Below are 23,139 nucleotides of genomic sequence, written 5' to 3' on the forward strand. Positions count from 1 at the left end.
TTTGCAGCTCCTTTTGCTGTCAATATATCAAAGTTAAAAAAAAAATCATCAAAGTGTGAAATTTCATTTAAAGTCTTCGCCAGTCTACAGCTCTATTTCACAGGCCCATCAAATAAAAGTAGAGATGAAAAATATACTGAAAGTGCTTGAAAAAAGTTTGTGGTGCTCCCCCTGCCCTGTTGTTGTTTACTCTGTCTCCCTTTATTTGCTTTGAAACTAGAACAAATCAATTTTCATCTGGAAAAATGACAACAGGAAGTGAAGGGCAGCATCTTCTAGTAGCCTTTCATGAAAAGACAACCTGAAGTCATTATTAGAGTAGAATCTTATACTTACCAAATGAAATACACACACACACAATTTCTTCTACAGTCATGTCAGCATTTTAATTGACTTTCATGATATAAGTTGGCAGAAAATTTCTTGAATCTTCCAAAACAGATCAGACCGACTACAGAATACGGATGCCAGCAAAACTAAAACCTCCTTCAAAGAATTTTTTAGCTGGGGATTTACAACAATTGCATAAAGAAGAAAAGGCTGACTTTTAAGATAATCTACTATAGTCTAAAAGCATTAACATTCCATTACTAAGGTTTTCTTGAGGATTTCATGACTCACTGATTCACTTTTCCTTCAAGACTGGTTTTTCTTAGTACACTACTGTCTTCATATAAGTGAGTGCATGGAACAATGATCATTAAATTGTTTCCTTTCATAAACTCCCAAACCTTATCCTCCTAAAAAGGGGTCAAGGATAAACAGGACAGCTTGCATAGATGGAAGGACCCTTAATGGCGAAGCACAGAGGAAGTCTGAAACCCTTACAGCATGCAGGTAATTAAGAAAACTGGCCAAGAAACAAAGGAAAGTTCAACTTTTAGGCTAGGGCATCAAACTGATAAATTAATGACTTTCATTAAATAAGTAATGAAATAATTCACCAGAGTCATTTTTTATCAGTACTGAATTTTCTCATTTCTGTCTGTAGTCCTTTGCAAATTCGACATACTGGAAAAGTGTATTTATGGAGAAGTGTATTTATGTCAGGGTCCAATCAAGGAATCCAAACATGTTAACGGTACCAAGAATTCGTAAGTATCTGAGTTGAACCTACTAGCCTATTCATAACAATATAGTCTATACCTTTTAAACTGCTTCTGTGTGTGTGAAATTTCACTGGACACCTCTCACATTGGACTCATTCAGGCATCTGAAACCAAAGCTTTCTTAGGCTGACTTTAAGAATTATATACCCTGAAAGGCTCTCCCCTTAGGCAGGCAGTTTCTGATTAAATAGCTTTTAGTGTAAAATAAACCTCTTCTCTCTATAAGTATGCTATTACAACTAATTTAAATGTTAGTTCATGTTTGTTTTAGGTCTGACTACAGGCCAACTGGCCAAAGTGTTTGTGTACCAGGTTAAGACCAATATTTCCTAACATAAACAAATTCTTTAGATACTTCACACAGTTTACATTGTTAAGGCCAATCACTGCTACTTCAATATAGCCCCTCAAATGAAATACTGTTCTGCTTTAGAAAGATAGAGCGATTTTGAGGTTATTTCACTACTTTGAAACATAGCATTTTCCTCCTTCAAAATAATCTTGACACATGTAATTAAGAAACTGTCAGACTATTATTAATTTTTAATTTAAAACCTAAATGAAATAATTACAGGAATCAATCAATAAGGCACCTATTCAAATTACAGAGCAATTACATAAATACTCAAAATTAATACTTTAGGCCAAAATTAATACTTTAGGCCAATTCTTGAAGATTTCTGTCTATAATATGCTAAGACACCAAACAACACAAAAAGTGTAACATGGGGACCGTGAATAGTTCCTGCCTTAAATAGAAATGGCCATGGCAGAGGGCTCCACCAGCTATGCCCAAGGCACTCAAGCTGGAACTCTTTTTAAAAGTTAATTTATTTCCACCAGACGCATATTTCAGGGATCTCAAAAATCTCCCAATTCTGTTCAAAATCATATTGGGAGGGAAAAGCTTAATTACTGCGCATTTCCAGCAAAGGGCTCTGGGGAGGAAAAGGGAGAAAGATAAAGGAGCGAAGAAAGGTATTTTCTAAAACCAGTCTGGCTAATGCCACTGGCCAGGTCTCTGCACAGCGACCGACCCTCCATACCTCCGACTAACGGGACTCTTTTACTTGGAGATGCGGACGGTCCATCATTTCAAACTGAAATGGCAGCTGGAAAATGTGGAACAGCTGGCAGAGAGCTGGGAGAAAATGTTTTACATAAATATATGTACATATAAACTGGCAGAGGGCCACGAGCGCTGTACCCAAGGCCAGAATCTATCCGGGACTGCACACCACGGAGATGAGACCCCAGGGCGGGCGGGAGGAGTCGCCTGGAGGATGCCTCCCGCACAGTCTGTTTATGCGAGGTCAGCCAGGGAAGCGTGGGTCCAGCCGCTCTCCGGATGGCATCTCCTGAAGGAGGTGCCATCGCCAACTCCAGCACAAAGTTCAGGGGAGGATAAAAGGCCTGACTGTGCGGTGGTGCTTCGGCATCTGGCAATCTGCTTATAAGTCACTTCACAAACTCCCTAAGTTTGGGGTAAATATTTACTCCTTCTCCACCTCCTCCCGCCCATGTGCCCTCTGCAACTCCAGAAAGTAACTGTCCCCTGCAGAGTGATTCATACCCAACTCTGCTCGCTGAAAATGCGACCTCTTATATGATCATTGCAGGCGCCACTGTTACCCACCTATACAGCCACCACCACCACCACCACCACCACCACCTCCGCACCACTCACTCCCTGCAGCTTCTAATACTTTTATTTCTTTTGTTGTCTTTCCCCTTACTTTCTTTCATTTTTTTTTTTTTTTAATGCTGTCTCTGGAAAGGAAAAGAAAGAATCCCAAATCATCCACAGATGGTACAACTTTCACTTTTCCTCTCTTAGGACGGAGGCGCGCCTCTTTCTCCCGGCTCACTCACACCCCACCCCCGATGGGAAGCGCAAGCTGGAGGAAGCCCCCGCCGCGGCGCTCCTCGCGCGCACCCACCTCACCGCCCGCCGCCTTCAGCGCCCGACCCTCGGGGGCTAGCGGAGTTCCTTTCAGCCCTCGGGAAAAGGAGTCGGGGCGAGGGGAGCAGTCGCCGCAACTGCTCCAAACTTCGTCCCCCGACCTCCCAACTCCGGGAGGTGAAATTCTCCAGCCCGTCTCCAGATGGCCGCCAGGTCAGACGCTGGGAAGGGGAGCATCACGAAGGAGGGAGCGAAGGGAAGACTGGTTCCGACGCCTTACCGGCGGCTCCCGAAATCTGGGCGCCTTTTGACAGCCATTTTCAGTTCCTCCCGCGCCCCCCGTCGGGGACTCCCCTCTCGACCCAGAGGCGCGGGCGCGGCCGCAGGAGCTGGCTCCCCGGTGCGGGGCCCCGCGAAACAAAGAACTTCGGGCGGGACGTACCTGCGGCGGCGGCGGCTGTCAAGTCCCCGAACTTCCCATAGACCCGCGTCCCGGGCGCGGGCGGGCGGCTCCGGGTTCCGCGCGGCCGCGGGCGGCTCGGGCTAAGGCAAGAGGCCGGGCAGGGCGCGAGGGTCCCCGGCGACGGGCATGGTGCGGCGCGGGCGGCCGCGGGGCGCGCGGGGAGGGAGGGTCGGGGCGGCGAGGGGGCGCGAGGGCGAGTGTGCGAGCGCGCCGGCGGCGGTGGCGGTGGCGTTGCCCCTGCCCGCTCCCGCCCGCTCGTGCGACTCCGGCATCGGTTTCAGGGATCGTGTAATCCGATCCCTTCTGACTCACAGGCCCTGAGTGACAGTTCTGATTTGGTTCACCCGCGGGAGGGAGGGGAAAGAGAAAGAAAGAAAGCCCCCACTGCGCTCCCCTCCTCGCATGCAACCGACTTTCTGGAAGAAGGTCCCATCCTGGCCTGGAAACCCGCGCGAGCTTGGAGGCTCCCCCAGTCCCTACCCGCGCAGCCCGCGCTACTCACGGGTGGAAAAGTTGTCCCTCGGCTCTGCTCTTCCCTCCCTCGCGCTCCCTCCTTCCCTCCTCTCCTCCTTTTCCTCCTCCTCCTCCCCGCGCTCCTCCTCCCCCAAGTTTTAACAGATGTTGCCGGACTCTCGGCTCGCGCTCGCGCTCCCTCTTCCTCCGCCCCCGCCCCCGCCCCGTCCCTTTTCTTTCTGCCACTCTCCGGCGGCGCGGTGGGGACGCGCCGAGCAGCAGGACGCCTGCCACCGCAGGGGGCGAAGTTGGGAAAACTTGGGAGGAGTGCGGCTCGCCTTACTTTTGCTTTCTCGCTCCTTCCTGGCCGCGCCGGGGGCCCGCGCTTCCCCACCCGCCGAGTCCCTGCTCCCGCAGTGGATCCCAGCGGCGACGCGGGCGGCTACGCGGGCGGCGGCGCGGAGGCGGCCCGGGCCGGGGTCGGGGGCTGCGGGGGGAGCCCGGGCGCCCCGAGCCACGCGCGCTCTCCCTCCCCGCCCTCCGCCTCCTCCGCCCCTCCCCGATCCTCTCACAGACACATTCAAGCCTGCTCCTCCTCTTCCCCCTCCTTGACCCCGCGCCCGCTCAGCGCGCCGAGGCCCCACCCACCCGGCTAAGGGAAGGGGGCCCTGGCGTGATGTCACCGCCGCCCTCCCCGCCCGCGCTCGCCCCGCCGCCCCCAACCCCAGCGCCCTGCGCGCCTGGGCAGCTTGTCCCAGCTCCCGTCGCCTTCCGCCCCGCCTCTCCGCTCCGCTTTCTCCCGGCTCCCAGTTTGGGCTCCCTTTTTCCTTCTTTTAAGGCCTCTCTGATCACAGCCACCCCCCTTCCCTCCTAGACTCTCCCTCTCCTTGTACATTTCCCCAGGCCAACCCTGAAACTCCCCTTCTCGCCTGAGGATGCTTTTGAAAGTTCAGGTTTTTCCTCCCCCCACCGACTCATCTGCCCTCGGAGCCAAATCTGGGAAGTGGGAGCTCCCCACTACGCAGCCTGCTATTCCCATGGGTTACTTTAGAAAGGACACAAAAACAAAGACCCCAGGCTTGGAGCCTGGACTCCAACGTGGTTTTCCCTGAGCTACCAGAGTGTCTCTGTCCCTGATTGATTTTCAGCGGCCAGTACCAGAAAAAAAAAAAAAAAATTTATTTTTCCTCCATTCTCAACCAGACAGCCTGCATCCATCTGTTCCCTTTCAGTGTATCCAGCCTGGACCTGTAACCCAAACAAGGAGTTCCCAAGGGAGGAACAACGAAAGGAAAAGAAAACTCTGGTGGCATTCCCGAATCCATTCTTCCTGGGGTCATCTGAGATTCCGCCCACCCTCGGGTGGCCGCCCGCAGCGCCTCGGAGCTCAGGGTGCACTAGTGTTGACTCCTAGAGCATCTTTGACTGAAGGAAGAGCGTAGGTGGATGAATGATTAGCTATTATGATCTGAAGAGCATTTTGAGATTCACATGCTTAGCTGGAGAATTTTTTAAGGGAATTGGTGGTGGTATTCACTATTTGTTTCCTGGGACTTGTTGCTTATCTCAAAGATATCACAAAAGCAGACCCTGACTTAAGCTTTTATGGTAGAAGCAGTGGAGATAAAGGAGGACTGAAGGTCCTTATGAGCCATTTATTTTACAGTTTCTCTCTGTATTTCACCATGATTGGAAGAAAAAAAAAATCACTGACTCATCATTCAGAGCAGTAGCCTTAGGATTCAAGGGTGGTGGTCCCAGCTTCCCCTCACTAACTGGCCTCAGGCCCAGGAGGATTCTCTGAGCATCCACAGGCTCTGGGCTCATCTGTGGACTGGTGATAGGAAAACCAGGCCAGTCCGCATACCTCCCAGGATTTGAAAGAGCTTCCAAGGAGATAATGCATGTGAAAGTGGAAATGGATACAAATGCCTAAGAATTATATTATGCTCTTTCCCACATATACTTCAGCATCAGTCAATATTTTTTTGTATTCAAGTACTGCTTCTGCCTCAATCACATGAATGCAAATAATGCATCCCTGATAGCCTCCTCTGTTCACCCAATGGCAAAAAAAAAGTAAAAAGGAGAACGACAGCCAATAAATCAACAACTGGAATAAACTAGATATTTTGACTTTTACTTAAAAGTCTAGCACATTTTGGATCATGAAGATTTTGATTCTCAGTTTTAAAAAGACAAGAACAAAGGAAAAGCAGCTCATTGTTCTCCTTATGCCCATCAGAATAGTTAAAAACAAGAGGAGAAATAAAGCTGGTGTCACCTGTGTGTCCCTGTGTCCTCACCTTAGGCTCTTGGCAGAAATGAACAGTTTTCTGCTTTAGTGATAAACACAGATGTGAGTGGGAACATTTTGCAGAAATGGTAGAAGAAATATAAAACAAGGGTTATCCTCATGTGAGTTAAATAACGCCATAACGCAAAGACTTTCAGTCTATATTAACAGAAAAATTCGTTATCCAAAAGGAAATCTTGTGTGGAATCCCTGCGTATAAAGGAAAGCCATCTCTAGTTGCGTTGGGTGGGGTCTCAAAGCCCAGCCCCTTAGCCATTCTCTTGTCACTCACTCCCTTTTTTTAAGAGCCCCTGAGACATCTCTAACAATCTTAAAGTCACCCTGAAACTCAATAATGTAACCTCCTTGCAATGATAAACAGGCACTTACAGATTTACAAGGTTTCTGAGATCACCCTTCCTCCATGTCTAAAACTCCAGCATTATAGATTCACTTATAGACAGCTTTCCCTCAGTTCCCTTTTCAAATGCAAAAAGTCCTAGGATATTTTAACATATTGTGTCTACAAAATACTTAAGTTTATAAGACAGTTCTTGTTGGTTTGTTTGCTTGTCTTTTGGCAAAAAATTGGATGAAGTAGGGGACTCGAAGATATTAGTATGAGTCTCCTAGGGCTGCCATAACGAAGGACTACAAACTGGGTGGCTTAGAGCATCAGATAGCCATTGTCTCTGGAGAGGGAAATGCAACCCACTTCAGGGAAATCCATGGACAAAGGAGCCTGGCAGGCTACAGTCCATGGGGTCGCAGAAGAGCCAGATACAACTTAGAGATTAAACAACATCCATTGTCTTACAGTTCTAGAAGCTAGAAGTCCAAAGTCAACGTCTCAGCAAGGCCATACTCCTTCTGAAACCTCTAGGGTAAGATCTTTCCTTGCATCTTCCTAGCTTCTGGTGGTTATCTGTCAACCCATGGTGTTTCTTGGTTTGCCACTGCTTCACTCTAACTTCCGACTTTATAGTCATATACCATCCTCCTTTTGTTTTGTTTTGTTTTTTTTTTTTCTCTCTCTCTCTTTCCTCTTCCTAAGGGCACCAGTCATAGAAGGGGGTGACAGAGGATGAGATGGTTGGATGGCATCATCGACTCAATGGACATGAATTTGAGCAAACTCCAGGAGATGTTAAAGGACAGGGAAGCGTGGCATGCTGCAGTCCATGGGGTCACTAAGAGTCAGACACGACTGGGAGACTTCACTTTCATTTTTCACTTTCATGCATTGGAGAAGGAAATGGCAACCCACTCCAGTATTCTTGCCTTGAGAATCCCAGGGACGGGGGAGCCTGGTGGGCTGCCGTCTCTGGGGTCTCACAGAGTCGGACATGACTGAAGCGACTTAGCAGCAACAGCAAACTGAGTACATCAGCAACAACCCCGTTTCCAAATCAGATCACATTCTGAGACTCCAGGAGTTACAGCTATAATATATCTTTTGGGGGGGAACACAATTCAATCCATAAAAATACTGAAAACAACAAAGCAGGATAAAGGGTCCGCAACTGAGAGGACAAAGAATGAAACCGAGAACAAACTTTGCATGCTCCTCTGTTTTTTTTTTTTTTTTTTTGGCTGCAGTGCGTTTTCGTTGCTGTGTGTGGACTTTCTCTAGTTGCAGTCCATGGGCTTCTTTCTCAGTGCAGTGACTTCTCTTGTTGCAGAGCACAGGCTCAGTGGTTGAGGCCCTCAGGCTTAGTTGCCCCACAGCAGGTGCCCCCAGACCAGGAATCAAACCCATATCCCCTGCATTGGCAGGCGGATTCCTAACCACTGAACCACCAAGGAAATCTACTCTGTATTTTTTTGCCCTGTCTCATGTGCTTATCCATAATGACTGTTCTTGCTTTCGCTACTACAGCTCTTCCATCTCTCTTCACAGTAATTTATTAATTATTGGGAAATTCCAAGTACAAGTTCGTGTGTACTGATAAGCTCCCAGCTGCAAGTGACAAAATTCCAACTCAAATTGGCTTAAGTTAAAGGGGAGGTGGGTGTTTTGTTGACTGAAAAGTCCAGGAGTGTGTAAGTAGAGTTCAAATAAGGCAGGACCTAGAGCCTCAAACAATGTCAGCTGAGTTCTATTTTCCATCTTTCAGCTAGGCTTTATGCACATTTCATGATACAGCTTTTTTTTTTTTTTAGGCTACCAAGGGCAGTGGCCAGAGGCATAGTTGCATGCCAGGTAAACAGCACAAGTCCTCTATAAAGCCCAACATGATGCCACCATATTCTTCCTCCTTTCCTGTAAATGTGAGACTGTCACCTTTTGCCCTGCTCCCTTTCTGTATATGCAGGACTCTCACCTCTGCTTCAGTTGACCAGTGTAGGGCTGCCTACTGGGAGGTAATGCCTTCAGGACACCATCTTCTGGGGCATTCTCAGTACTCTGAAGTCAGTACATCCCATATCTGTGTGAGGAGAAGGATTTTCTTGTTTTTTGAAGTTATACTTGATCACAAGGCTCTTAATATTTTGTCCTCATATATGAATATCTTGGACTTCCTTGGTGGCTCAGTGGTAGAGAATTTGCCTGCCTTGGGACAATCCCCTGCAGAAGGAAGTGGCAACCCACTCAAGTATTTTTGCCTGAGAAATTCCATGGACAGAGGAGGCTGGCGGGCTACAGTCCATGGGGTTGCAAAAGAGTCAGATACAACTTAGCCACTGAACAACAACATGAAGATCCTACCAATTTCCTTTTCTGAAAATAGCTCAAGGATTCATACCTTTTTCATCCCCAGACTCAAGATAATAAATTCTCATAATGAAAGTATAACCCTTTGCCTCCATAGCCCGATGTGCATGCATTCACCCATGTATCCATCCATCCATCCATCCACCTACCCACCTACCGACTCATTCACCTGTGTTGGTTCACTGTTGGCCCAAGCCTATCCGCCACATACTGTGCACACTTACGGTGAGTTATTTCCCAGGAGGCTTCTCAGTCTGGCATGCAAATAGACTCCTTGCAGACAACACAGCCCATCCACCCAACATTTCCAAATGTTTCTGAATTCAGTAGAGAACACAGCCTAACACTGAAACTAGGATGTTTAACATCTGTCTGTATGTCTTTCAGACGTTTGTAGGTGCCAGTTAAGGATTCTCACCACTTTGAAAAATGGTGGGAATGGAAATACTATACGGGCTGCATTTGAGAACCAGACTGCAAAGACAGTAAGTGTTTTTCTATCCCACCATGCTCCCCTCAACTGACCTACCCCACCCTACCCCTCCCCCCCACACACACACACTCCAAGTGGAAGCAAATGGAAAAGGCAGACCTCCCTCCCAACTAGGAAGCTCTAACTTGGGCAATCTCATGTGAGTTTGAGGAGAGGGGAAACTTGGCCCCTGGAAGGAGGCAAAGCAGACAGAGCAAGAATCAGAGTTTTAGATCCCATGGTCACCCATAGCTTCCTAAAGTGCTCTCTTCTGGATTCTCCCCCAGGGCCATGACAGCCGATTCCTAGACTGAACAGATTTGATGGCCTAAGGGCAGCTTTGACTCTTTTGGGTTTCCTGCTGCCTCCTCGCATTTTCTGGACATCATGTTTCTGCACGCCCTGCACCTACCAGTGTGTCTGTTAGGGGGGAAGTACTGAGGGTCCAGGCAGACCCACCAGCCACATTCATGTCCGGGGAAAGGAAACCCTCCCTGAGTTGGCCCAGAGTGGACAGCCCAAGCTTCCCCACGCTGACTGGCCACTTGCCAAGAGGGAGAATGTTGTAAAGTGCATCACACAGGTGCCCTCCGGAGGGTCTCCCACTCAGCACCCGCATAACTTATTCTTGCATCTTCCTGGAACATTGGGATTATAAATGTAACCCAGATGTGGGCTGCTTCCCTCTTCACCTTGGAGATGTTGCTATAATTGGCTTGGACCTCAGCCAATACCACAAGTTGGGAAGACCTAAAGCCCTCCCTTTGGATCTCAACAAGTTCAGAGACCCCCTGTGGATGCTGCCTGACACCACCCCTTACTCCACCCTCAAACCCCTGCCCGATCCACAGGAAACCCACCCACAGCAGGCAAGGGGTGAGCTTGTAGATTTCACTGATGGTTTGGGTAGCTCAGGGGTGAGTTTTTCTCCCTCCCTCTCTTTCAAAAATAAAACAAGTTTTTCTCTGCCTCAAACAGAGCAGTTTAGTGACCAACATCTGTTTCTTGAAGTCTCACCTTCTTTTCCTAGGAGGATATTCCCGTGACACCCTGATTTCACTTCCTTTTCCATTTCTTTGCCCAGGATCTGCTCTGCTACCTTTGTCTTAAGCTCCGATCTACCTGGCAGCAAAGCTCAGGACTTTTTTTTTTTTTTTCCAGCTGCACCAAGCCATATGTGGACTCTTAGTTCCTCAACCAGGAATTGAACCCACACCCTCTGCATTAGAAGCTCAGAGTCTAACCACTGGACCATCAGGGAAGTCCTGCCCAGCACTTTTTGAGTTTCCATAGAGTTAAGGTAACAAACAGTGGTCCATGGGACATGTTGCCTATCGATGCCTATTATTTACTGGGCATAAGTACATTTTGTCCTGGACTCTTCATTTTGCCACAGCCCCCACACCTCCCCCATTGCCTTATAAACTTGTAGCTACACACGTTTGCATCATCTGTCTCATTCCTGAAAACATTTTGAATTTGCTGCTTTCTGACCTTAAATAATTCACTGACACAAATTGTGGGTTTTACTGAATCTTTTTATAAACAGGCTGCAAAAGAGGGATGCAACATCAAACATATCATAGAAAATACCTCCAACATTTTCCTCTAAACTTTCTGTCCTTCCTTTGTCTCTGACTGTACCCCTGCTACATTATTTTATCTTCTCCTGTCCTGTGCCCAGCCCCACCGATTCCCCTTTTCTTAGAACAATCCACTTCTGCGCTTCTAAATGGGGTGTCCTGAGAGATTCCAGGATCCATCTCTCTTAGAAAGTGGCTTAAGGCATCCATACAGCTCAGGAGCTCATCTTAACCGTTACAGTCTTTCACCCTAATCTTTCACATACACACCCAGCAACTTGTCAGTGTATTTTCCTCCAAACAAGTATGAGAAATTTCTATGAGGAGGAGTTTTGGTAAATAACAGTTTCTGTATTTGCTCCATAAGAAACTGAAAAAATCAAGACCACACACCTGGGAATGTAATAAAGAATTGGAATATTTCAAGAAAAGATGAAAAGCAGTGGTCATATGCTTGAGAAGTATTGTACTCGTAGAAAGAGGGCCCTCCCCCACCTTAGTAACTGTGGGGTTCAGAGGAGGAGCTCTGAGATCAAAGGAAGAGGTTAACATGAGTTGATGATGGGGACTTCCCCAGTGGTCCAGTGGCTGAGACTCTGTGCTGGCAATGCAGGGGGCCCAGGTTCCATCCCTGGTCAGGGAACTAGATTCTGCATGCCACAGCTAAAGATCCCACATGCAGCAACAAAGACCCGACACACCAAATAAATAAATTAATCAAATAAATATTTCTAAAAAACCATGAATGGTGATGAGGAGAACAATGGGATCTGACTCCCCAAATAGCAGCAAGGTCAGCCAGGAGCAGAACTGTTGTGGTGGTATAGTCATTAAGACGTGTCCTACTCTTGCGACTCCATGGACTGTAACCCGCCAGGTTTCTCTGTCCTTGGAATTCTCCAGTCAAGAACACTGGAGTGGTTTGCCATTTCCTTCTCCAGGGGATCTTCCCGATCCAGAGATCAAACCCATACACTGCCAGCAGACTCTTCACCGACTGAGCTAGCAGAGCTGTTAGAGCAGAGCTTATGGTGGCCGTGGGAGAATGTTCATGAACCAGAAAGTGTGGGGCCTCAGAGAGCCTAGCAGGGGATGGGAAGAATATAGAAGCTCTCTGTCCCGTTAGCCCAAAAGCTGAGAGCTCAGAGCCAGAGACTACTTGTATGCCTTTGTTATTGAAACTCCACGTTCATTGGCTCTTTCAGGGTCCACTGTGGCTGAGGAGGAAAGCACAGTTCTCTGTACAGAAGGTAGAAGGTAGGACTGTCTCCCTCTCTGCTCATTTCTCTCTCTCTCTTTATCTCTCTCTCCATCGCTTTCTCTGCCTATGCGTAACTGGAAACTATTGTTTGGCTTTCTATAACTAAAACTAACAGTCTCACTTCTTTAGGGCTTTCCTATTAGTCAGAAGCATACAAGACAGAACAGCCCTGGATGTAAATCCACCATCACTAGCTTTGTAACTTTGCCAAGTCAACTCACTCAGTTTGCCCATCTGTAAATTGGAAACAATGACATTCATTTCCCAGAGTTTTTGTGAGAATGAAATGAGATGGTGGATTATAAAGGGCTGGGCCTTTTGTCTGGATTAAGAAATGCCTAGAAAAGCAAATTTCCTTTGTTCCTATTTTTTTATGCCAGCTCCATGTTACTAGTCACAGCTTTTTCACACTCAGTAAGGAAGACCCTTGGAAGGCAGAGGTTTAAGAGGTCCTTCTTTCTCCAAATACTTAAACCTCTGATCTACCTAACCTATAAAAGTATGACTTGTGTTGAACAGTTTTTTTTTTTAACTAAAATATACAAAGTCACAAAAGTACTTTAACAAAGGGCTCTTGGGAGAAAAATTTCTCACCCCAAAAAACAATCTGCCAGTTCCAAAAAACGTGCTGTTCTGCCATTCCCACAACTGTTTAGAAACCATTTACCACCATGTCATTCAAAACCAACAAAGACCCATAGCACCTGGCCCTTGCCACTCTAGGTTTTTCTTTATATAAACCCATCAACAGGCCTGGCCTGCAGGATGACTCTGCAGGCAAGGCTCAGTGAAAAGGTGAGGTTTCTTTGCTAGTTCGGACTGCTTACACCTGAGGGACTCTGACTGATTCTCTGTTCAGTCATTTACTCATTCAACCAACATGCACTGAGCACGTGCTATGTGACAGGCTGCCCAAGCCACTGGGCATATGGCAATGAGCCCACAGTCACATTTCTTTGTCCTCACAGAGGGGACCATGAAGGACAAGAACAGGGTGGTATGTGACAGATATCGGGGTGGGGAACCTGCCGTAAATGGAGGAGCCACGGGGGGCCTCTTTGAGGAGGTGACTGGGGCTGAGATCCAAGGATGCAGAGCAGTGTTGAGTCTGGCAGCATGGTCCAGGCAGAGGAAGGCCAAGGAAGTAGCATGGCTGAAGGCTGGGGGTAGGCAGAACTTCCAGATTCCAGGACAGAAGGTTAGTGTTGGTTTTGCTTATATTCCACTTGATCCAGGAAATTAATCCTGCAACCTTAGGTGATGTCAAGCAGGGTTTCAAGGTACTGGTTTTAAAGTCATGTTATTATAATGAAGTGTGCTTTTATGCTTAGCTCATAATTTTACTCCTACATGAATTAAGAACCTCACACTGCATTTATTTTTCTTCCCTTAAAGTTTCACATCACATTTGAAAGCATTGATTCTACATATTCCTTTGGTTCCCAAGATACCATGGAGAGAAACATATGCTCTCCTTACTTACCATTTGATATACCGAATAAAAAATATTCATTCTGCCCACTTCTTAAGCTCCACCAATATTAGATATGTTTTAGAACAGAAATATACAAGGTTACATGTGGTATCTATCTGTGGAGCACATTTCAAAGAGAGGCACGCCAACAAGCACATTTGTATGAAGGCTGTAAAATAAAATCAAGTTTGAGCCTGAAATACCAATGCACCACAGTCTTAGTTTCTTGTTAACTTGAATTAACAGTGCTTGCACTTCTGCGGTCTGATTTCATCTACACCCGAAGATGAAGTGGAGAATTGAGTAAATTATATGGGCCAGGCAATAAGGCAAAAAGTAGTTAGTTAGCCTGGATTATCCGGATTCTGGTCTTATCAGAAGGTTGCATCAGAAAGCCAGAATAAAACATCTTTCTTTTTACAATTATTAAATAATCAGAATGTTGATTGGAAAGGTGCTGGGGAGATAGGCATCATGGTTAGTCTCCCAAAGAAGGAGCCAGGCCATGAAGAATTCATTTAGGAATTCATTTGCCCAAATAAGAGAGACCTGGGCAGTAATTAAATTCCTGTATTTTTCTCAAGGGCTTCCCTGATGGCTCAGTAGTAAAGAATCCGCCTGCTAATGTAGGAGATGCGGGTTAGATCCCTGAGTCAGAAAGATTCCCTTGGAGAAGGAAATGGTAACCCACTATGGTATTCTTGCCTAGAAAATCCCATGGACCTAGGATCCTGGCAGGCTACAGTTCATAGGGTCACAAAAGAGTGAGACATGACTTAGCAACTAAACAACAAGTTTCACAAACCCAAATCGATCAGCTTGGACAAGACACCTTTCACAATAAAGATTCTGTTAAGGACAGGTTTCAAGGTTTTTAGAAACTACCCCTTTATTTTGTATTGTCAATTATACCATGCTCTGGAGCAGGAATGGACACAGACACTGATGTTTCCCAAGGGAAATGATTCATGTCCCAGAATCACAACCCTCAGTTCCAGCATGCTTTCCAAGAGCCTTCACAAAGAGTCTACTGGCTTATCATGGACTGGGCGTTCCCATTCTTATCTCATTGCCACAAGATTCCAGTTATAGAAGTAATAGAAGGAAATAATTTAGTCCACCTACTTGTCATCAAGTCAACCTATTTGCTTTCAAGTCAATACGGAAGCTGTCTTACATTTAAACTTGTTTGGTGTTGGTGACAAAGCTTAGGTTCAAAGAATCAAAGTCAATGTTAGTTCTGTCTCTTCTTGCTGCTGCTAAGTCACTTTAGTAGTGTCCAACTCTGTGTGACCCCAGAGATGGCAGCCCACCAGGCTCCCCCGTCCCTGGGATTCTCCAGGCAAGAACACTGGAGTGGGTTGCCATTTCCTTCTCCAATGCACGAAAGTGAAAAGTGAAAGTGAAGTCGCTCAGTCGTGTCCGACCCTCAACGACCCCATGGACTGCAGCCTACCAGGCTTTTCCGTCCATGGGATTTTCTAGGCAAGAGTACTGGAGTGGGATGCCAGGTGTTTTTGGGCAAACTACTCAACTCCTCTGATCTGCAGCTTCCTAGCGGTTAAATGGAATCCTTTGACTTTATAAAAGTATTTAGGAAATTCAATAAGATATTTATTTCCTGTCTGCCACAGAGGCCTTCAACTTGATTTCTTTCCTCGCCTTTTAAAAAGATACTTAGAGTAATTCCAGCGTAGGAACTCAATAAACATGTCTTAAATAAGTAAAATAGATAGATGAAAGATAGACAGATGATAGGTGGACAGATAGAAGATATGTGATAGACAGTTGATAGGTATAGTTAGATAATTGATAAGTATATAGAGCGCCATGAGAAGAGGTAGATTATAAGACAGTCCAATGGCTTAAATCAAAAAGGGTAAGTCATCCAGAAGTGTAATCTCCAGGAAGAAATAAAGCAGATGACCTTCAGAGCATCTCTTATCTCTAGGTTTGTCTGTGCTTTGGCCAGAGTGTCTTGCTGAGAACAGAGTTTCTCCAATCACAGGGTAGAACACGTGACCTCGGATGGGAAGAGAAGATTACCACTTGTGGCTTCAGATTCTAGAGAGGGGATGACTGTCTATCTCAGACACATTTGAAAAATCCCATGGGATGAACCCAATAAACCTAAATGTAGGAATTAGGACTTGGTGATTGATTTGCTTTGTAGGGAGCGAGGAGAATGCAGCCTGATTGACACTTCCTCATAACAATAATGAGATGATGGCACTAATTTCATGTAAGGTACATGATTGAAGGGCTTGTGATGGTAGAGATAAGGGGAGCTGTGGGAGGCAGTGGTAAAGTGTGAATATGTTCAGTTCAGTTCAGTCGCTTAGTCTTGTCCGACTCTTTGCAACCCCATGAACAGCAGCACACCAGGCCTCCCTGTTCGTCACCAACTCCAGGAGCCTACCCAAACTCATGTCCATTGAGTTGGTGATGCCATCCAACCATCTTATCCTCTGTCGTCCCCTTTTCCTCCTGCCTTCAATCTTTCCCAACATCAGGGTCTTTTCAAATGAGTCAGCTCTTCGCGTCAGGTGGCCAAAATATTGGAGCTTCAGCTTCAACATCAGTCCTTCCAATGAACGCCCAGGACTGATTTCCTTTAGGATTGACTGCTTGAATCTCCTTGCAGTCCGAGGGACTCTCAAGAGTCTTCTCAAACACCACAAGTCAAAAGCATCAATTCTTCAGCGCTCAGTTTTCTTTATAGTCCAACTCTCACATCCATACATGACTACTGGAAAAATCACAGCCTTGACTAGACAAACTTTTGTTGACAAAGTAATGTCTCTGCTTTTTAATATGCTGTCTATGTTGGTCATAGCTTTCCTTCCAAGGAGTAAGCATCTTTCAATTTCATGGCTGCAGTCACCATCTGCAGTGATTTTGGAGCCCCCCCCCAAAAAAACTGTCACTGTTTCCATTGTTTCCCCATCTATGTGCCATGAAGTGATGCAACCAGATGCGATGATCTTAATTTTCTGAATGTTGAGCTTTAAGCCAACTTTTTCACACCCCTCTACTATGATATTTCAAGTTTGAAGTGTGTGTGGTAATAAGAGTGAAATAGAGGATACTAGATTTATAAACGTGGAGTTTGGGAGAAGAGAGTGGACAAATTTGAGCCATACCTTCCCTCCCTCCCTTTTAAAAATATGGTATGTAGCTTTTTTGAGGTCTCTATAGTTTTGACCAGGTTTATTGCTTAGAATTTGGTCTATCCCAGGCATATAATTGTAAAAACAAAAAAGTTGGATTTGAAATGTTAACAGAAAGATTCATTTGGGAATTTGGGATATTGATTTCTTGGACCAATGACTTATATGCTAATATTTTCTTTAATATAGTCTAAGTACAGCCTAGTATAATCTAAAATTATTTGCATCATACACTTTGACTGATTTGGTTAAGTGGGTTTTACAGAGGGCTTTTTTTTTTTCAAATTTAGGGGTTAGTGCAGTGGCTAACATTGTTTTGTTTTGCAGGCATCATTGACAAAGAATTTAGAGGTGGTTGGTAGAGGCGAGAAAATGAACATTCTAGCCTGCATACTCATGTTGGGACAAGACGGTGGAGTAGAAGGACCTTGGGCTCATCTCCTCATAAACTGCATTCTGCAACCACTGAATTGATGTTTGATGTCCTTCCTCTATGCCCCCAGCTGCACAGGGCTGGTGGCAGTTCTAGCTTGCAAACAAAGTCCCCCAGGACTGATGTGTACTACTTGGTGTGGGTTTCCAGACTACTTCTTGATTAAGAACTTCTAACCGTGATCTTGCATAATCATCACCTAATGTATTGAGAGGCTACACGTCTCATCCAACAACAGACATCCTTAGATCTCAGCAGGGGAACGAAGCAAATGACATTACAGAAAGAAAGAATGCAGAATATTCCATTTTTTTTCAGCTTGTTACCAGATTTCTGCATCTTCCATTGTTTCCACTGAAATTTGTTGCCGTGACCTGGTACTTAATTTTATGATTGGTTGTTATGAAACTCAAGTATTAGAATGGGGTTAAAAATTGTTGACATTGCATTGGGCAAAGGCTACAGAACACTTCCACTGTGTAGCTCAGCTGTTTCCCCAGGGAAAACAGGTATAACATGTTCCAATTTGGAGCCCCAGCTCTGGGCAGACTTCCTCTAGAAGATTCTCTTGACAGACTGTTCTGTAATCATGACCACTCTGTCTAAAGGAAGGGAACAACACAGCGGCAATACACATCTAAATGTGAACTTGCCATAGGTAGGATTACAGTTGTACTTCTGAATCTTCCCAGCTGACCACCAATCAGAATAGACCCAGAGCTCTGAAATACTCGTCTGAGAGACACAATGTGTTTTTGTTTCAATATCTAGATCCACATATAGGTCAATAGATAGAACACTCTGGAAAAATGACTCAACATTCTTATCGTCAATTACTAGAAGTATATTATTTAACTAAAAAAATAAGTGCCGATTTAAAACTTCTACCAGTATACATGTTAGTCTTTTCCAAAAGACCCTCAAATCTCAAACTGGTAATAAACTATAGAACGATAAAAGTTTCTACAGTTTTTCTCTCAATGCATCCCTGGAAATCTTCTTGAGAATCAAATCATCATAAAGTTGCTCATATTTTCCTAGAGGGACAATGCCATAATTGGGAGTTGAGATATTGACTAAGTGTTTGGAGTCAAATAAATCATAAATATGGCCACTGATCTACCATAAATGCAAAGTCATAACTGCTATAAACCTCAGTGATCAGTTAACATTTTAAAATTATGTTCTAAGTCACAGAGGCCCATCATTTTATGACTGTAGGAGACCTTTGGGATTATCTTGTCCAGCCCACAATTTGGAGATAAGGAAATTTAAATCAAAGATGATTAAGTGATTTGATTAATGTAGTTAGGAGAAGAGCCAGGATCACAGCTCCATCTTTCCCCTCTTCTATGTTCATCCCCAGAGACACTCTGCAAAATCAAACATGCAAATACCGATGAGAAAGGGGAAACATATGAGGATGGAAACACAGAGGAGACAGAAAAGCTATTTTATCATCCATGCCACCTAATATTAGTATTTTTATTATCGTAAAATATTAATTTGACATCTGTTTCATAATTCTGTTATCCTCTGCATTTAGAAGAATATTTTAGGGGACCAAGTGATTCCTTTTTCTGCTTCTTAATCAACTTTCCTAAATGACTACAGACTTTCAAAATCACTCCCTGAGAACAGGGGCTGGCAAACCTTTTTTTGTAAAAGATCAGATAGTAAATATTTCAGACTTCTCAGGCCACACAGTCTGCGTAACTTTTCTACTCTGCAGCCAGAGACAACAATAAAAGAATGGGTGGGACTGTGTTCCCGTAAATCTATTTATGGATGCTGGCATTTGAGTTTCATATAGTTTTTATTATTTTCATGTGTCACAAAGTGCTATTCTTCTTTTGATTTTTTCCCAACCATTTAAAAAGAAAAAGCCCTTCTTAGCTTGCAGTTGTACCAAAACAGGGAGAGGGCCAAATTTGGCTGTGTTTGCTAACCTGTCTTATTGGGGGAAAAGGGGCTGAGGGTTCTAATTAAAGAACTGTTCTTTCAATTTGGTGCAGCCATTGTGGAAAATGGTATGGAGTTCTCCAAAACAACAGCTAGAACTACCAAATGACCCAGCAATTCCGCTCCTGGGTATGTATCACCCCCTCAAAAGAAAAAAACTCTAATTCAAAAAGATATATACACCCCAGTGTTCACTGTACCACGTTTACAATTGCCAAGATGAAGAAGAAACTGAAGTTTCCACCAACAGATGAATGCGTAAAGAAGATGTGGTGTGTGTATATATATATATATACACACACACACACACATATACATACACACACACACACACACCGTGGAATATTACTCAGCCACAAAAAAGAGTGAACATTTTGCCATTTGCAGCAGTCCGCAGATGATCTTGGAAGGTATTATGCTAAGTGAAAAAAGTTAGACACAGAAAGACAAGTAGCTTATGATCTAACTTATATGTGAAATCTAAAAAATACAAGAAACTAGTGAATACAACAAAAAAGTAGACTCACAGATATAGAGAACATACAGTGGTTACCAGTGGGAAGAAGGAAGGAGGGAAGGGCAATATAAGGACGGGAAAGTGGGAATTACACATTATTGGCTCAAGGATGTATTGTACAAAATAGGGAATAGAGCCCAAACTCTGTACTAACTGTAAATGGAAAGTGACCTTTAAAAATTGTATTACATTTTTAATGCAAAATAAATATAAACAAGCAAATAGATAAAAGATATTCTTTTAAAATGTACTTTGGGATTGTTACTTAACTTTTCTGTGTCTTTGTCTGGAAATGCAGGGGTCCCCACCTATTTCATAGGGTGGCTTTGAGGCCTGAGTGAGATCAGATTAGATCAGATCAGATCAGTCGCTCAGTCGTGTCTGACTCTGCGACCCCGTGAATCGCAGCACACCAGGCCTCCCTGTCCATCACCAACTCCCGGAGTTCACTCAGACTCATGTCCATTGAGTCAGTGATGCCATCCAGCCATCTCATCCTCTGTCATCCTCTTCTCCTCTGCCCCCAAGTGAGATAACAGATGCTGAATAAATGTTAAAGCCCTTTCTTGCTGCTTGCTCTTTTAACTCTTATACAAGTATACACACACATGCACACACACACACTTTTTTTTTAGTGAGTTTCTTTCCTTCCATTTATTTCCTTCTTTTCTTTCTCAGTTACCCGATGGCACTGAAGTACGTAAAGGATCACATAAGACCCATTTGTGAAAATCAGTGTTCTAGTTGAAAAGTCAGTCTTCTCTGTCCTGCCGACCCACTTGTTTTACCTTTGCTATTTTCACTCCTGAAAATAAAAACAAAACAGTCCCAACAAATTGCAAACAAAAAACCCTGACATATTCAGGAGTCCAAGTGTAGGAAACAGTAGATATGTGAACTTGGGTGACTTGTGAACGCAAGAACAGGAAAGTTGTGGGGAACATATACTGCATTAAGGGAGCAGGACTCCAATTTGCTGAACACATCCGAGTCCAGAACTTTCTGAAGCTGTCACCTGGGAGTCATCACCATGCTGAGAGATTTGGTCCAGCCCTTGCTACCCTTTTTCAGGCCTTGGCTCAGAGCCCAACTTAACTGACCTCCATGCAGCTGGACCAATGATACTCAGATGCCTCATTTGTTGAATGGGCATCAAGAAATTCCACTGAGGTATAGCCCAGCCTGTGGTCAACACCAAAGTTCCCAAGCTTTATTCTGACCCACGGACAATTCTGGAGGAGACAGAACATCACAAAAGGGCAGCTGGATGAGTTTTCATGGAAAAAATGAAGGATGCTATTTTTCTCAACATGAAGGCTAAATAGGAAGTTAGGACTGAGGGAATGAGGAGGAAAATTTTATGGATGCTTGGCTTTGTCATCAGAGTTCTAAATACCTGTTAGAAAAGTCACCTATCTTCTTCTTGTCTTCTGGGATCATTGCTATGAAACAGCACAGAATGGGATTCTTCCATTGGGCATTCATTCATTAATTGGCTTTTGGGTACTAGACCCCATGGCAGGCACTGGGAATTCACAAGCTAATGCAACAGTTGCTACTCTGAAGGACCTTGCTCTTATGAGGTGGGGTAGACAATAGACAAGACAATGAAAATTACCATGGACCTTGCCAAGTGCTATAATGGGGGTGATTCTGTGGGCTCCATGAGCTCCTAAAAGAGTGGTAGCCTAGGCAGGGTGGACAGGAAAGGCTAGCCAGAGAAAATGACATGTCAGCTGAGGTCATACCTAAGGTTGAGTATGACTCAGCCAGGCAAAGACTTCCCTGGTGGCTCAGACGGTAAAGCATCTGCCTATAATGCAGAAGACCCGGGTTTGATCCCTGGATTGGGAAGGTCCTCTGGAGAAGGTAAAGGCAACCCATTCCAGTACTCTTGCCTGGAAAATCCCATGGACGGAGAAGCCTGGCGAGCTACAGTCCGTGGGGTCCCAAAGAGTTGGACTTAACTGAGTGACTTCACTTTTACTTTTAGCCAGGCAAAGGCAGGATAAGGCAGGGCAGAGAGGAGAAAGTGGAAGAGAGCAAGAAACACAGCTGGCATTTCTGGGGCATTTACTATTAATATATGCTTGGTATCCGTCTGAGCTGTTTACTACCTCAATTACGTGGCAATTGCTAGTATGATGCCCTTTTCACATGATAAAACAGAGAAGTAAGGTTGCTGGTTTAGTGCCACACAGCAATCAAGTGGCAAACCTGGGATTTACATCAGGCATACTGGTTCCAGAGCCTTAGCTCTTAACCACTACACAGATGGTAAGAAGATGGTAAGAGAGCATATGGGGACTTCAGAAGTAACTTCAACTTATCTAGTACGGTTGACTGGGGCCATAACTAGGACGTCAGTGCATCTTAAAGTGAACACCCTTCACACAGAAATAGTGCAGAGAGAGGGTCTTCAATCTTCTCATTGTATACACACAAGAAGTGACCATTAGTTCAATAAAATTTGGGGGTATGTATATGATGCTTGATGAAAATTACTTACGTTTTGTTTATATTATATAATTATGACTGGAAAAATAAAAAGTATTAAGAAGATATTAGCATAGAATCTATGTAAAAGTTCTAAAATCTTTTCAACATTCTTTTAGGGGGTGAAAATCTTGATCTTTCTTCCACCAAGATAATTTTTTAATAACTGATTTTGTGTTTCAGATGTCTGCAAGGCCCTCTACTCAGGAACTTCTCATGTGCATTTCTTTGGAGTCCTGATAGTGACCATCAACAGAAAATTTGTTCACACCAACAAGTCATAAGACATTTTTAGATCTTTTATTTTACAACCATTCAAAAAGGTATGAAAGTTGAAATCGCATTGAGATATCTAAGAGGGCTCCTTTTTCTTCCATGGACAAAGGTGAAAGTGAGAATGGATTCCCAAAGCAGGCAAAACCGTGGTAATAAAGCATGTCAGAACACTGACGAAGCTTGAGTTAGCACAAGGCACATGAGGTGTCACAGGGCCACCTGGTAGCCATCTGAGGTGCCTGAAAGGATGGTGACAGCAGCCACCACTGGACAGATGTAATCGCTTAGATACAGACAGAGCTTTCTGCCTGAACTCCTCTGCAGCCCTGCGACTCAACCCTCAGCACCTTGGGCTGCTGGCCACGCCCCTGGTGTACCTGGTATCTCCTGGAGCACCTTGTCTACAATGCAGAGTGACGCCCCCTGCAGCTGCTACGGAGATAAACATCAAGGATCAGGGTGTCATCACATGGTCCAGCCCAAGTTAGGCCTCCCCACTCCCACTATGGGACAGGAGTATGACATCAGACTGGCTCTGCCTCGCTCTCAAGAGCC

The 23,139-nt window shown here is 44.8% G+C and overlaps 2 protein-coding genes across 7 annotated transcripts in view; one reads left to right on the top strand and one right to left on the bottom strand.

The window, feature by feature from the left end:
* Positions 1 to 4,384, bottom strand: part of GLI3 (GLI family zinc finger 3) — a 318,105-nt gene extending 313,721 nt beyond the window's left edge. For 2 of the 4 annotated variants that reach the window (XM_027539184.1, XM_027539181.1), the window contains exon 1: positions 4,272 to 4,384. The gene's annotated coding sequence lies outside the window, so the exon portion shown is untranslated. Of the gene's footprint in view, positions 1 to 3,454; positions 3,624 to 3,977; positions 4,050 to 4,271 lie in introns of those variants that run through there. The other 2 variants (XM_027539182.1, XM_027539183.1) reach the window with 2 other exon arrangements.
* On the top strand, positions 1,341 to 19,296 carry LOC113891314. Of its 3 annotated transcripts, XR_003510722.1 has the most exons (7): positions 1,341 to 3,225; positions 5,161 to 5,366; positions 7,044 to 7,108; positions 8,388 to 8,427; positions 9,328 to 9,425; positions 12,201 to 12,252; positions 17,228 to 19,296. XR_003510722.1 is itself a non-coding variant. In XM_027539186.1 (6 exons), exons 1-6 carry the CDS (start codon positions 2,871 to 2,873, stop codon positions 17,260 to 17,262), a joined length of 645 nt encoding a protein of 214 aa, XP_027394987.1. In that variant the 5' UTR covers positions 1,341 to 2,870; the 3' UTR covers positions 17,263 to 19,296. The 3 variants fall into 3 exon arrangements, 2 of the variants coding, with proteins under 2 accessions (XP_027394987.1, XP_027394988.1); XM_027539186.1 differs by lacking the exon at positions 5,161 to 5,366; XM_027539187.1 differs by lacking the exons at positions 5,161 to 5,366; positions 12,201 to 12,252; positions 17,228 to 19,296 and adding an exon at positions 9,700 to 10,407.
* Positions 19,297 to 23,139: the final 3,843 nt, after the last annotated feature.

Source organism: Bos indicus x Bos taurus, chromosome 4, assembly GCF_003369695.1.
Source record: "Bos indicus x Bos taurus breed Angus x Brahman F1 hybrid chromosome 4, Bos_hybrid_MaternalHap_v2.0, whole genome shotgun sequence".
Lineage (NCBI taxonomy): Eukaryota > Metazoa > Chordata > Mammalia > Artiodactyla > Bovidae > Bos > Bos indicus x Bos taurus.

What these genes read in the sequence shown, in the direction of transcription:
- LOC113891314 (XM_027539186.1), top strand. Translation starts at nt 2,871, where the DNA reads ATGCTGTCTCTGGAAAGGAAAAGAAAGAATCCCAAATCATCCACAGAT. An exon ending in CGTCTCCAGATGGCCGCCAG is followed by an intron (nt 3,226 to 7,043) that starts GTCAGACGCTGG and finishes ATTGTCTTACAG; the next exon opens with TTCTAGAAGCTAGAAGTCCA. An exon ending in CTCTGTACAGAAGGTAGAAG is followed by an intron (nt 12,253 to 17,227) that starts GTAGGACTGTCT and finishes TTTGTTTTGCAG; the next exon opens with GCATCATTGACAAAGAATTT.